We start from the raw sequence: 13,983 nt of genomic DNA on the forward strand, positions 1-13,983 counted from the left end.
TTCTTTTCAGAGACATTTATTAATTGAATGAGTACCTTCTTTATGCCAGCCACTTTAGGTGCTGGGCTTACAGTAGTAACAAAACAGTCACCATCCTGGCACAACCTTAAGAGTTTCTCTTGCACCTCTAATGATAAAGAGTCTATGGTTTGTAAGTCAAAGGAAGAGACAAAAGCAACTCCATTTCAAAACAAAGTAGACACGTCTCCCTCTGAAGATTCACCCTTACTTTTCTTGGCTACACGTTACGAATCTGCTTTTAGAAGTCACTGACTCCCACAGGCGTCCTGGAAATTCTGGGCACAGAAGAGAGAGTAGCAGCAAGCGCCACCAAAGACATGTGGCTTCACTCCACTGGAATTTCTAGCCACGAGAACCTGAAGCAAGTACGAGTCTCACAAAGCTGTTGGATTTCGTTGATAGGTGACAGCAGTACTATTACCTGGTTTATAACTATTTTCTTTGCCATGGCTCAACTAAATTTCAGTTATGCTAAAAGGGCAGATGGAGAATATTAAACTAAAGGCAAGCAACTTTCCCTGTGCCACACCCAATCACTGGCAGAGCTGAGTGACAGCCTTCAGAACTCTCTCCTCAGCTACATCACATACCAAGAAGACCTTCTAATGACTTCCTTGCTAGAAGGTGTCTAGTGAGGGGACCATAAAAAGAGAAGCTCTAGCTGCATGATGCTCCTCTTACATGTGTATGTGATATTACATCATGCCAAACTGAGGAACGAGAGCCCATCTCAGGTACCCAGAAATGACTGTCCTACTTAAATGAAACATTTCTGCATATTAGACCACAATATAAATGTCTGAGTAAAGGGAACCAAATACAACCAGATAAATCAGAAGAATTAAAAAAAAAGATGTATGGAAAAAGTAAAATAAAATAAAATAAAATAAAATAAAATAATAATAATAATAATAATAATAATAATAAAATAAATGTAACAGACCTAAACAAATTTCACCTTGAGGCTAAAAGACTAGAATTCTCACAAAAATATTTTTCCAAAGCACAGCCCAGTTTCACAACTGTGAATGAAGGACTTGTTCTCTTCCATGCTAGCAACAATTTTTAAGAAGTTGACTATAATTACCCAGTGGCTGATATGTGTAGTGGAAATATCTGTGACTGACCTAATCTGAAACTTCTCTAGTTCTGTCTGTCACAAGCTCAGGGTATCTTTTGCCTTGGAAGTCAGGAAGGGCAGGAACATGAACTAGAGATGATTCTGGTGTCATAATTACATTTAGAATAACAATATGTGGAAGAGGGAACAATATGTGGAAGGACAGCTGGAACAGCAGTCATAAAGTCATTTACACCGCCTCTTTTTCAAGCCTTAGCAACTACTGGGACACAGCACTTAACCTGGGCTTCATAAAAACCTCCCTCCCTCTTTCCAAAGGAATGGTAAAAATGGAAATTTTCTTTCTGCTTATTTGTCATCTACATTCTAGCAGGAGGACAGCAGTGTCACAGGCAGCCACACCTTTACCCTGCTTCTGAACATCTTTATGCAAAGACAGATGCTGAGGGCTTCAGGAACCTGACAGCAGGTTTCTGGACGTCCTGTTTGTGCATTTTGACAAACACTCGGAGCCTGCAGTCTCAATCCTTGCTGTAGACAGAGGTGAATGGCAGGAGAAGAGGCCTGCCTAGGAAAATGGTCATGAATCCGGACCACAAAAGAAAAGAAAATTTAATCTGATGCTGACTAACTCTTAAAGCTATCTTCCCTAGAGATAAATCTAGATAGTCTTGTTCCAGAGCAAGCTCATGGAGCAAGAGCTCAAATATGGCTGCACATCATTTATAAAGGTTTTGAAAGCTGCAAGACACTAAATATGCTTGCTCCTGTTCTCTAATCTTAGACATGTCTGATTCTGGTCAAGTGTCAGTATCCTCATTTAGAATACCACGATGGAGTAAATAAATATCTCACTGGGTTAATATAAGGATTAAACAAGATTTTAAAATGTTTATTATATATATTAATATATTTCTATATACTACAAATATTTTGTATATTATAAATTAGTATACATATGAAAATTATAGTTGATACCTTTCATTCAGTGGATGGAAGAGAACCAAAATGAGGGGATCTGGGTAATGGCTTCCCTTCATTTTCTGGGGACTCTCTACACCTGGATGGGACAAGCTAGAGAGTGGCAAAATGATCTATCACTTAGCAAATGGAAGCGGACTAAATAAAGAGGTCAAAGTGGGGTGCCAAAGGCAGGAGCACAATGTGCTGTGAAGGTGAGGAAACCCAACGAACAGTTCCTTTAAATGGTACCCTAAGTGCATCAGAAGGATTTCAGGACATGTCTAACTTACCCGAAAAAAAACCTATAAATTATGACTATAACATGCCTCTAACTTTCTTTCTAGCTATTAAAGCGAAGGTAAAGAACTGGGACAGAGAAATTAAAATGGACTGGCACACTCCTTAATTTCTCACTCCCTTCTTCCTTGGAGCATCTAGAAATTAAGAGAAAGGAGCAACCGCAAGGAGCATTCAGTTTACAGCGGTGGGGAGAGGGAAGGGAAGGGTGCAGAGAAAGAATGAACAGAAGGTAAAGCAACATCCTTCACCAGAAGACCTGGACTACTAATATTGAAGTGACTAATTCACAGATACTATTAAAAACAAGATTACAGTCTGCATCAGCCCATTGTTACTATCCAGAGAACAATATAAGACCCTTAGGAAAAAACAATGGTAAGTCAGTGCAGGAAAGGTAAAGGCAATGTAAATTCAGGTCGTGCTGAAGCCAGGGGGGAGGTGAGAGCACAGGTGGGCTGTGGGGAGCACAAGGAGGAGGCAGTCTGACATAGGAAAATCGAGGGGGAAGGAAGGGGAAAGGGAGGAGGTGGTAGCAAAAGAGAAGGTAAGATGAGAACAGAACATTTTAAACTAACCCAGAACTCCATTGTGAAGGACAAGTCACGAGGCAAGATACAGCTCAAAGGCACGAGTCCTGGTCCCACCACTGCAAAGAGATAACACAGCCTTCCAAACATGCAAGGAGAGGGGCTAGGCAACCTGTACCAACTCCCAGAGCTCCACAGGGTTACTGAGGCTTTTCGGCAGCACTAAGTCCTAGCAGCCTCGGCATTTACATTGAAACTGCTTCCTTGAATAGATCCCAGGGCTGAAAAAAATAGTCATATCTACAAGGGAACATATTTCACCACAGGTGTCTGTCTGGCTAAGGGAGTGGGGACTCTCTTCCCCTTCGCACCCACCTTTCTCTAGAGTGGACGAAAGGGAGAATGACGCATGCTGAGAGTCAGAGATAGAGGACCACCACCCCTGCTCCATCTGCCACATCACAATGCTTCAGGACATTCCTGCATCTCTTTCACATTTACATCTTCCTCAGACAAATGAACCTCCCATTTAGTCTTCCTTCTGCTTCCAAGTACACAGTTGCTAGTGTGTTTAAGGATCGCATCAGGAAGGCCTATTGGTACAAAGGTTGTTCCCGCCTTTTTAGTCTTCTCTGGCAAAGAGATTTCTCAAACACATCAAAAAGCTCTGTTGTACGATGGCTCCTGAGGAAATATCCATTCATCTCACGTAAGAGGAAGGCTGAGAGGAAGCAAGAACTCCTAAGATCCCAGATCTGACCAGGCTATGTCGAGATGGAGGGGGAAAAAAGGAAAATGACTGACAGGCTGTCCTATTCCAATGCTGCCAGCAAAAAAAGAAGGGGAAAAAAAAAAGACTCTTTCTCTCGCTCCTGTTTTACATGTTTGAGAATATAAAAATATAGGAATCAAAACAAGAGCCAAATGTCCAATTTGATACAAACTAGAAAAGCTCAGTTTCAGAATGAAAAGAAACACAACGAACGGCTAAAAAGGTCAGGAGCAGCAGGTAAGAGAAGGCAAAACCCAGCAGTCAGGTTGGGGAGCCTGAATTCTGGAGCCTGGGGTTGACCGTGCTCTTTTAGCTCACCCACATCACCCAACCAACCACTCCAAAGACAAGAGGAAGCAATCACTTCTCAAACCACTACATCAATTTGACAGGCAACTTTCAAAGGATCCTTACTGGGAGTGGAGGGAGAATAAGAAAGTTTAAGCAAAGGGAGTAAGACCTCAAAGGATCAGTGTGACCAAAGGTACTAAGAGAATCTGCCTTTTAGGGAAATCCTAAAGTATTTTCTTTACTTTTAATATCTCTATACCTATTCTGCTTAAGAGAGAGAAAACACCAACTCTTCTGCCTCCTTGATGTTGGGAAGACAGTGCATCCGATGCATTTCCATAGTCACTGTTCATGCAAAAGGGAAATAAAAATGTTGCCTGAACAGTGGCAGCCATCTTCTCCCAGTCTGGCCTGGGGCCCAATGGGCTGTCTCCTTCCACAGGCTCCAGTGAATCAGCAATGCAACTGGCAGAGGTGGGAGTGCCCTGGGCATATTAACCCTCTGCCCCTCACCCCATCCTATTACTCGTAAATAATAACTGAAGGGTTTGAAGCAAGAATGTCAATCACTGCTGCTCAAACAGAGGCCACTTCGGAAGCACTCGCAGCTTGGGAGGAGAGGGAAGACAGCAAGCCGAGTGTGTACTTACTCGAAGTCCTCAAATTCCAAGTCGGTTCCCTCTACTGATGGACCCTGGTTGTCTGAGGAAGAGGAGGAGGTGGAAGAACGAAGACGGTTCTGTTGGTAGCGCATGGAGCGCTGGCGAATACTGTCTCTCCGTGAGAGATACTGGATCATCCTCTGGGCGTAGTATGCAGCAGGAGATAATCTGAGAGAGACAGAGATGGACAAACACAAACTAGCACTAATGTGGGGAAAACTGTGAGACAATAAATCCAGTTCTCCCATGGCATCTCCCTGCTGAGGCAAACTCCGGAGACATGAGAAATAAAGGGCATTTAACTCACCAGGAGGTTTGTATTGCACACTATGCTTATGAGACTACCACCATTATTTCTGTTTTGAGATAAGGCAAAGAGACTGTTTAATCAGTCATTGTCTGATCAACAGCGGCACCCTCTGAAGAAAACACTGGACCTTTCTTTTTAGTTTCTTCAGGGACCCCTTTTAGCTTCTCAGGGTGCCCTTTACAGATTCATGGCTTTACCTCAATCATCCATACTCAAAACATAAGAAATGCAAGGGACCACCGCCTTCATCTACATGTCACCTCTCCTTTCACTTTATAGATGAGAAAGGCGGCCAGGAGGGTAAACCTGAGTGGGACACTAAAGAAGGGTCTACAGGCATCATCTTCACCAGGATTCCTTTCTTCCCTAACAAATGACACGCTCCAAATTTGCCCTAGCTCCTTAAAATGATCTCTTTGAACCTCTTATCTCTCCTTTACAAATTATTCATAGATATTTGTAATACAGAGAAAACATTCAGAATAGAGACAGAGCAAAATATACTTGGGAGAACAGAAAATCTGAAAGAAAAAAAAGAGATTTTTCTATTTCTTACAAAAGAGCATCAGAGGCTATAAGGGGACTGAGCAATATAGAAGGCAACCGTCATTCCTTTATCTTCTCCCTTACTATGTCTACTCTTAATAAATAGTCTAGATCTATATTTTTCCCACTATGGCTTAGGTCTTCATACTCCATGAAAATGTCTAGTGTCCCAAACAGCTTGTCACATTCCCTTCTTTGTCAAGTTTTTCCTCCATCTTCACAACGCTATTACATAATTTGAGGCTGTTAACTGAGTGAGAGAAGAACAATAACAGAAGAATGTGTATATATAAAGTGGATTACTAAGAAATTTCCAGACTTTAACCTGCCTGAGGCACACACTTTGACTTAACAATTCCACTAGAAATTTTTCCCTACAGAAACAGGCAAGGATACAAAGATATATATACACGCACATACATAGATATGTAGACAGAATTAGTAAAAAACTGGGAAACACCCCAAATGCCCACCAACAAATTAAAACATATCCATACAAAGAAATATTACTGTAGCTATTAAAAAAAATAAATTATCCCTATTATATGCACAAAGAAAACCCTCTAAAATAATGTGGGGGGAAAGGAGGGGATTTGAATAATGGTATGTATATACCAAAATGTATATAAAAACATATTTTTGTAATTAGAATAAAAAAACTAAAAGAAACACAGCAATCCTCATAAAGATTCCTTGGGACCTTAATTTCTATAATGTTTAAATATAAAAGAAAAAAAAGCAGATATCATTTTTTAAAATGGAAATCTGGAAAAACTGATTGAAAACAGAAATAAAAATAGTAATATCCAAATGGTAGGAAAAGCATTTACAAACATCTTGTGACTGACCTTTCATTACCCCTGGACAAAGTCTCTGGGCCAATTCTCAGTAAATCTACTAACTCAGGCCAAAGGAGATCTACAGTCAACTGCTACAGGAACTATGGATACCTCTCTGAAATACCTGACCTCAGAGGTGGTGTCTTTCTCGCCAACCATCAGATGGAATTCCCGAGCAGGCCAGATGACAATCTTTGGAACTCAAAAGTCTGTGTTACAGAACAATATGCTGCATTTGGCACCCCTGAGTCCAACTCATCTTTATATAGCTATCTTTATGCAGCAGGTGGATGCACAGATGCCTTGGCCAAGATCATGAGAATACAAGAATGATTATTAAAAGTCTCAACTTGTAGAACTTTCATTATCCATTTGGGCCCCTGTTCCCATGCATTTTGCAAGGATAACTTTCAATAGACAGAAGAAGTCAATACTCTTGAGTTGTTCCTATATCTACTATAAATATCTATATCCTATATCTATATCCAATATAAAGAAACCTTCCAGCAGAAATCAACAATTGGTTAAATTTTCAAGTCAATCAGACTAGAAAAGGACGTAAAAAAAAGTTAAGAGGAGAATGAAGATTCTTTTTTTTGAAATGGTTGTGAAAAGGGACCATAAGTACACTCATTGCTCAGTTCATCATCTACTTTAACTAAAGAGAAAATCATAATATTATTGGTGATACAGGCAGAAATAATGTTGATGTTGACAATAATAAAGATTGCTTTTTTATGTAGGGGCACAATTTCAGCATTAGATAACCCCATTTAATTTCACTATAGGACAGGAATTCCCTAAACTACAAAACTATGCATCAATTATTTAAAAACAAAAAAAAATCATGGCACGATTATTAAATACAAGTACATCCATAGTCTCATCTTTTTAGGTATCCAGAAGGAAGCTAAGGATCTGAATGTAGAAATGTCTCACAAAGGCTCTGACCCATACATATTGTGTAGGGTGAAGTCTGAGAGAGAAAAAAATTAAACCCCCAGTAATGCAGTAACCATCATCCTCCTACTGAAGAACTGGGTAACTATCACACTCTTAAGTGTTCCAAGTGAAATTTTTAGATGTTTAAATAAATCCTCAAGTATTCTTCAAGGAAGAATACCTTCCCCTCCAAAAAAAACCCTCTTTTGTGTTCAAAGGGAAAATGTGAAAATACCAACACCACAAAGTGTGACACTTTCTGTGATAAAGAGATCTGAGTAGAAATAAATAACAGGTTTATTACATGAAAGGAGGACAAAATGGTCTTTAAGAATCACTGTTAAATTTTGTCAGGTTAAAAAATTCTGGGGATGAGATTCCTACTGCTGTCAAAAAGAAACTATAAGAAGTTATCTCTTTCAATGTTTCAGAGTATTTGATCCATGCGAAAAATTTTCCTGTTTCTATTTAGGGCTTATTACTTTCAAATATGATTAGAGACAAACATAAACTTCCTTGCTTCAGTCATCATCTAAATCATCTACCTGTTTTAAAATCATTAATCCCCATGTTCCTTAATCCTTGGATTTGTCATTTCTGGGTTATGAAAAAGGAAGTAAGAATCTTTTCACTAATATCTCAGAAAGAATGGTCGGTATCATGACACGTAAGTGTGGCAACAACAAAATCATTCAATATCTTTGTTAATAACTTTGTCTAAAGGTTTTTCCAGACTTGAAATTCTTAATCTAGAGCAAAGCTCACTTAGCTTCATCTGACCTAATTAACTAGCCAACCCCACCACTGGAACCCTTTTCTTTTGGCAAAACCTCACAATGTGCTCTGGCATTGATTAAATAAATGCACAGGTTGTTATTATTCCCTTTTGAGATCATAACAATCACTAAGTCTGGCTGTGACAACCCCAAAGGGCTTCTCTCACTATAATATTACAAATCGACTCAACACTCCAAATTTGGTACTCAGTTATCAGTATCAGGTAAGGGCGGGCCTTGAACTCATCTGAAATTTTTTATCTCTTTAAGAATTTTCAAATGTCTTCTAATAAGTGTAAGGCAAACACTTTAATAAAACGCCAGTTTATTCAGTTACCATTTTGTCAGTCATCTCTTCCTTCATATAGTCTCCGACTATTTACCATCTGAGCTTGATTTCTGCCTTTTGATATTCTAAGTTCTCTCCCACATGAGAGCAAGAAGGATTTTTGTTTGTTTGTTTGAAATTGTAACTTCCCTATTAATAAAAACTTTTGTTTCTCTTTTGGCTGTCCATCTGAATGGAAACAACCTCTCTGATCAAAGAAAAGGAATATATCCTATAACTCTGATAGCGACCTCCTCAGGTCCCTCCTCTAGTGCCCCATTTACAGAAATGAGCCCCAAAAGACAGAGCTCAGTCATAACCCTCTGTCACCAGAGGTTCTGTTCACTTACCTGCAACACTTCCCAATCACCTGAACCACCTGTCTCAAAACTGTAACTGAAGAGTAAAAGAGCACCAGGACCAGAGAGGCACAGAATGGGGCTTCCAACAGCGTGGCTCCCCAAGGGCAGCCCCTCCCCCCCACCTAGTGCCATTTCTCACTTCGGCCTTACCTCGCTGGGTCTGGGTAAATTGGGTGCTCTCTGGATCCTGCTCCATCATAACGGGATAATGAAATGAGGGAAGATTCCAGCAGCCTCCTAGCAGAGATTAAAAAAATGGCAATAATCCCTGTCAATTACCAACTCAGAGGTCATTCATAAGGAAAAATGGGGGAAAGATAAATAACATCCCCCTTTGCAACTAGCTAACACTTGTTATCTGGGATCGCGCCCTTCCTACAAGCCAAGTATTTAGAGACATAAATAAGTAAAGAGCTACCGAGCTCCCATACTGGATAGGGCCACTGTATTATGTTGAATACTGCTCTTCAGTGAGAAATGAACAAGTGCTTCAGACACATGATCTTATTTCTATTTGCAGTACCTCCGGTAGACAAATAGGAGGTTGGGATCGACACAAGAGGGGAAAATTAAGCAAACACTGAGATTATCATGTAGTGCCAACATTTATCTTGGTATTCAGTTCTTCCGTGTCATCCTAATCTACATCCCCTTCTACTCATTCTACTCTGCCCACACCGTTTTTTGGTAAGAAAGAGTACTCCTGGGGCTCTCTTAATAACTGACAAAAATCTTTCATTATATGTAATCTAGCCCAATCATAAGTTCAACTGATCATATATAATACACACACATTTTACTGAGCACCTTTTTTTGATGCCAGGCAAATACTAAGCACTTCACATATATTTCTCTATTTAAACCTCACCACAACCTGGAAAAGTAGCCATTACTATACATACATGAGAACACTGGGCTGTGTGGCACAAAGCTCTTAAGTGACAGCACCAGGCCTCCAGTGAAGGTCTGTCAACTCCAAAATGCTTCAAACCACTATACTATACTGCAGGACCTTCCAGGCTCCAGGCAGGTAAAAAGCGCATATGTATCCACTGTAAGTCTAAACTAGCATGTGGGCTCAGTATTTCTGGATCGCCCTATTTTTTAAGGGTAGCCAGAAATCTGGACTTTTGCATGAAATCTGTTAAATTTTTGCTAAAACTTTTTTTTTTTTTGCCTTTTTGTACAAGGGCCAGCTAAAAACACATCTGATAAATGTGGCCCAGGGGCTCCCCAGTTTGCCGTGTCTACCGCACTGCTTCCCCACTCAAATGTGCCTCGGCAGCCAGACAAGCTCCTGCCGTGGCACACATTTCTACTGGCCTCAGGAAGAAATGCATATCGTTCCCCTCAGACAGCATGTTGCCTAGCTCCCCCAGGGAAAGGCCTGCAGCTCCCTGCCAGCCTCTCCTGTAAAACAGATCTGCAGAACAAGGACAACAGCTACCAATCTTTTCCAATTGAGTTAATTCAATTCATGTTTATTAAAACCAGCTGGCTTTACGTATAGTCATGTGCAGTCACTTTATCCCGGCAACTGGGTCGCCTAAGCATTTCTCCTAACAGCCTGGAGAAGAGGTACAGCAGAGGCTCCATCGACCTTGCTACTCTCCCATGACAACCAACTGTTAAATTATGTTTCCTATCTAGACAGGGTATATAATCTCTTCACTTAAAACACTTTAAACCAGTCCTACTGCTGAAGGGAGAGAATACAATGTAACCAATGAGGAAAAGAAGAAAGCAGTAAAATATATTTCTCTAGCAGAAGACCTAAATTTTCAATGATATCACTGTGTACAGCAACAGAAATATTGTTTTATCTCATCAATTCTAAGACACCCCCCCCCACCACACACACATTTTACTAAGTACTTCTGCCTATAAAATGTGGGATGCATTTAATAGTGTGACACAGTTTAATTGACAGGATTTTCTTCTTTCATTGGGGTAAACAATGGCATGTCTTGAGTCTTGAAATACAGAATGTTTGAGAGAGAAAAAGGGGAAGGGGTAGTGACAGGTACATAGACTGGAGAAAAGAAGAAAAGTGAAATTTTGAGAAGAGTATTCAGGACACTTATGCCATCTTATATAATAGTTATTCATTACTAATAAATTACTTCTAAGGAATTGAGTGGGAGTTGAAGAATGGAAGCAAGACCTGGGAGCAGTTGACTGCCCTAGAACACCCAGAAGATTGTTCCATTCCAAAGGACTCTGGAGTTAGTCATGAACCTCACTGAGCCCTGCCATGTTATCCCACAAATGGCTGCTTGGTAATCAGAGGCCCTTTGGCAAGGAGCATCCTCCAGAGTGATCAACATATATCCTTCCTAAGTACTTCTACCTGTAAAGCAATCCTGCTAAGTTAGGAAGCCAATATGACCCTTTATTATGCCACGGCAGTCAGTGGCAGTATTCAGAGAGATGAGATGACTCCTGTAAAGGAGATTTCTTAACTAGAAAAGCTGGATTAGATAATTTCAATTTTAATGATTCCATTTTATAATCCTGCAAATTCTACTTCCTGCCCTAACTTCCTATCTTTTTAGAGGACTTCTTTAAATCAGACTAAAACCAAAATGTTAAGCTTTGTCTCTGGGGAGTCTCTGATGAGTTTCTTTTGGAACATGCATCCCCTGTGCCTACTTACTACAGATCTGTTGGTATCATTTGCTCCACAGGCAATACAGTGGGCTGGCAAGTCATATATATGAAGCATTTTAACTGCTAATACACAAAATCAAGAGAGCCAATTACTATGAATAACGTCCCCTATATACACATATCACTCATGAAACATTAAGTTCTCTGCGGTTACAAGTACTATCTGAAGGAAAAAAATAAGAGTTCTCCAACTGGTGTTGAATAAAGAACTAGAGTTACTAGACAAGTAAATAGTAGCACCACTCCTAAGAACACCAAATAAAGATCTTTCTCTCCTACAGTTAGCTTTTTGCAAGAGCCGTCAATGGAAAATGACACGAGAAAATGGGCTGAAGGGCAGGAGAGCACCTTCTGCTCTGGCCATCATAATTTTGACTTAACAACCTATCTTCCAGATTGATAATGCAAAATCAGGTGGGACTTCGGAAGGGCTCAGACAAGCTTGTTCAAGTTTGCAGCTAACATTTCATTTTAACCTACAATCTCAATTTAGAAATGTTTTAAAGAGTCACAGATACTCTGACAGGAAAAAAAAAAAAACAAAAATAAAAACAAACCTTTTCTTCACAAATTTACCTGGGTCATTCTCTATATCAGGTGTGTCCAAATAAGGTACACCAGGGGTTGTGCTATTTTGATCCACTGGAGAGCAGGAAGAAAATATTAGAACTTTTGATATATAATGTATAACCATAATGTGTATCTCACACACACACACACACACACACACACACACACACACACTCTCTCTCTGCTCAAAAGCCTTTTATTAACAGAGGTATTATTTTTAAGTCTGGAGTCCACTGTTCTATCAAACTACACATTACTATAAGAAAATTCAATATTTAAGAAAATATAATAACCACAAATATAAAAACCATAAATATAAAACCATAAACATAAGTGTATAACCATATTCGTATATAGAGAGCACAAAAAAGAGAATGATAAAGCAAATGTGGTACAATGTTAATATTTTAGAGAACATGAATGAAGAGTACATGGGAATTCTTTGCACTGTTTTTGCAACTTTTCTACAAGTCTAAAATTATTTTAAAATTAAAAACATCCGAAAATCAAAATCTAAAGTAAACAACTGAAATGAAAATGAAAACTATTCATTTTTAAAAGAATTACTTCTTAAAAAGGATTTCTTTGTAAGTACTTGTCTGTGGCCTGTTAGGAACTGGGCTGCATAGCAGGAGGTGAGCAACAGGCAAGCTAGCGAAGCTTCATCTGTATTTGCAGCTGCTCCCTAGCACTAGCATCACTACCTTAGCTCCACCTCAGATTATCAGGCATAAGATTCTCATAGGAGCACTGGTCCCTGGTGCCAAAAAGGTTGGGGACTGCTGCTCTAAGAGGTTTGGTAAACTACAGGCCCTGGGCCAACTCCCTATTTTTATAGTTTTTTTCCAAAGACAGCCACATCCATTCATTTACTGCTGCTTTGGAGTTAACAAGTCAAAGCCAGGTAATGCTGATAGAGACAGGCCTAAAACATTTACTACCTGGCCCTTTACAGAAAAAATTTGCCCAACTCCACTCTAAAATATTTGCTTACATAAAATTCCTTGAACGATAGAGTTAATAAAGAATAGAACAAAAAAAACTATAATCAATGTATTACACACTACAGTGAGTTATCAAAAATGATTAGTAAGCTCTGCTAAAATCATAAGTCATTAGGAACAAAATTCAAGCTGTAAAATTCCTAAAATTTTAAATGAATATAACAATTTCTTCCTTCTCTAATTAATACTTTGAATATCCTTTGATGACTAGAAAAACAATAAAAAATAGTAGAAGCAAGCTCTGGAAAAGAACGAAGTTGTCAGGGCAAATGAGATGGGTCATCCAAAAAAATAAAAATAAACTGTTGTTTCAAATTCAATGACTATCAAGTTGAGAAGCAGAAAGTTTGGGTACTGATCTATACAGAATAAATAAGCCAATTACAATTCTTCCTTACTAAACAATTATATCCTGAAGATATTCTTTTAACTAGTTGTCAGATCACAGAGAAAATCAATATCCTAAAGCCAACAAACATGTTCAGACCTTCTTCAATCATTTGAAACAACCGCCAGAACTCTGTGACTTATACTAATCTGGAAAGCTTGGCTCCTAGAAACTAAAATGCTACTGTGGCCCCATCTGGGTGACATCTGCTATTTCAGTTCAGGGAAGCCAAACCTAAACTAATAGCACCCTTCTGCCTGGGAAATAAAATCCAATCCGTCAGTTTGACATCCAAGGCTGTGGAGCCAAATTTCTCGAGTCCAGTGATTTTCAAACTTTTTGGTCTTGGAACTCCTTTAACACTCAAAAATTATTGAGGACCCCAAGGAGCTTTTGTTTATTGGGTTTTATCTATCAATATTTACTGTATTTGAAATTAAAACTGAGAACATTTTAATACACAAGCATACAGTTCATTAGCCATCAGACTGATAACCTCATTACAGGTCGTGTAGCCTCTAGAAAACTCTACTGAACAATCATGAAAGAATGAGAGTGAAAAAGACAAAGAACATTTGAGCATTATTACAAAAACGGTTTTGACTTCAAGAATCCCAGGCCACTCTTTGAG

General features: G+C 39.3%; 1 protein-coding gene across 9 annotated transcripts in view; it reads right to left on the reverse strand.

The window, feature by feature from the left end:
- Positions 1–13,983, reverse strand: part of AMBRA1 (autophagy and beclin 1 regulator 1) — a 148,118-nt gene that overhangs the window by 85,503 nt on the left and 48,632 nt on the right. For 4 of the 9 annotated variants that reach the window (XM_039868386.1, XM_039868357.1, XM_039868366.1 and 1 more), the window contains 2 exons: positions 8,871–8,957; positions 4,606–4,785 (listed from right to left, as the gene is read on the reverse strand). The exons of 2 other annotated variants lie outside the window; for them this stretch is intronic. In XM_039868386.1, coding sequence (XP_039724320.1) covers positions 4,606–4,785; positions 8,871–8,957 — 267 coding nt within the window. The remainder of the gene's footprint in view (positions 1–4,605; positions 4,786–8,870; positions 8,958–13,983) is intronic. 3 more of the 9 variants (XM_039868376.1, XM_039868409.1, XM_039868394.1) reach the window with 2 other exon arrangements.

The sequence above is a fragment of the Pteropus medius genome, unplaced genomic scaffold (genome assembly GCF_902729225.1).
Source record: "Pteropus medius unplaced genomic scaffold, Ma_sr-lr_union100, whole genome shotgun sequence".
NCBI classification, from domain to species: Eukaryota; Metazoa; Chordata; class Mammalia; order Chiroptera; family Pteropodidae; genus Pteropus; species Pteropus medius.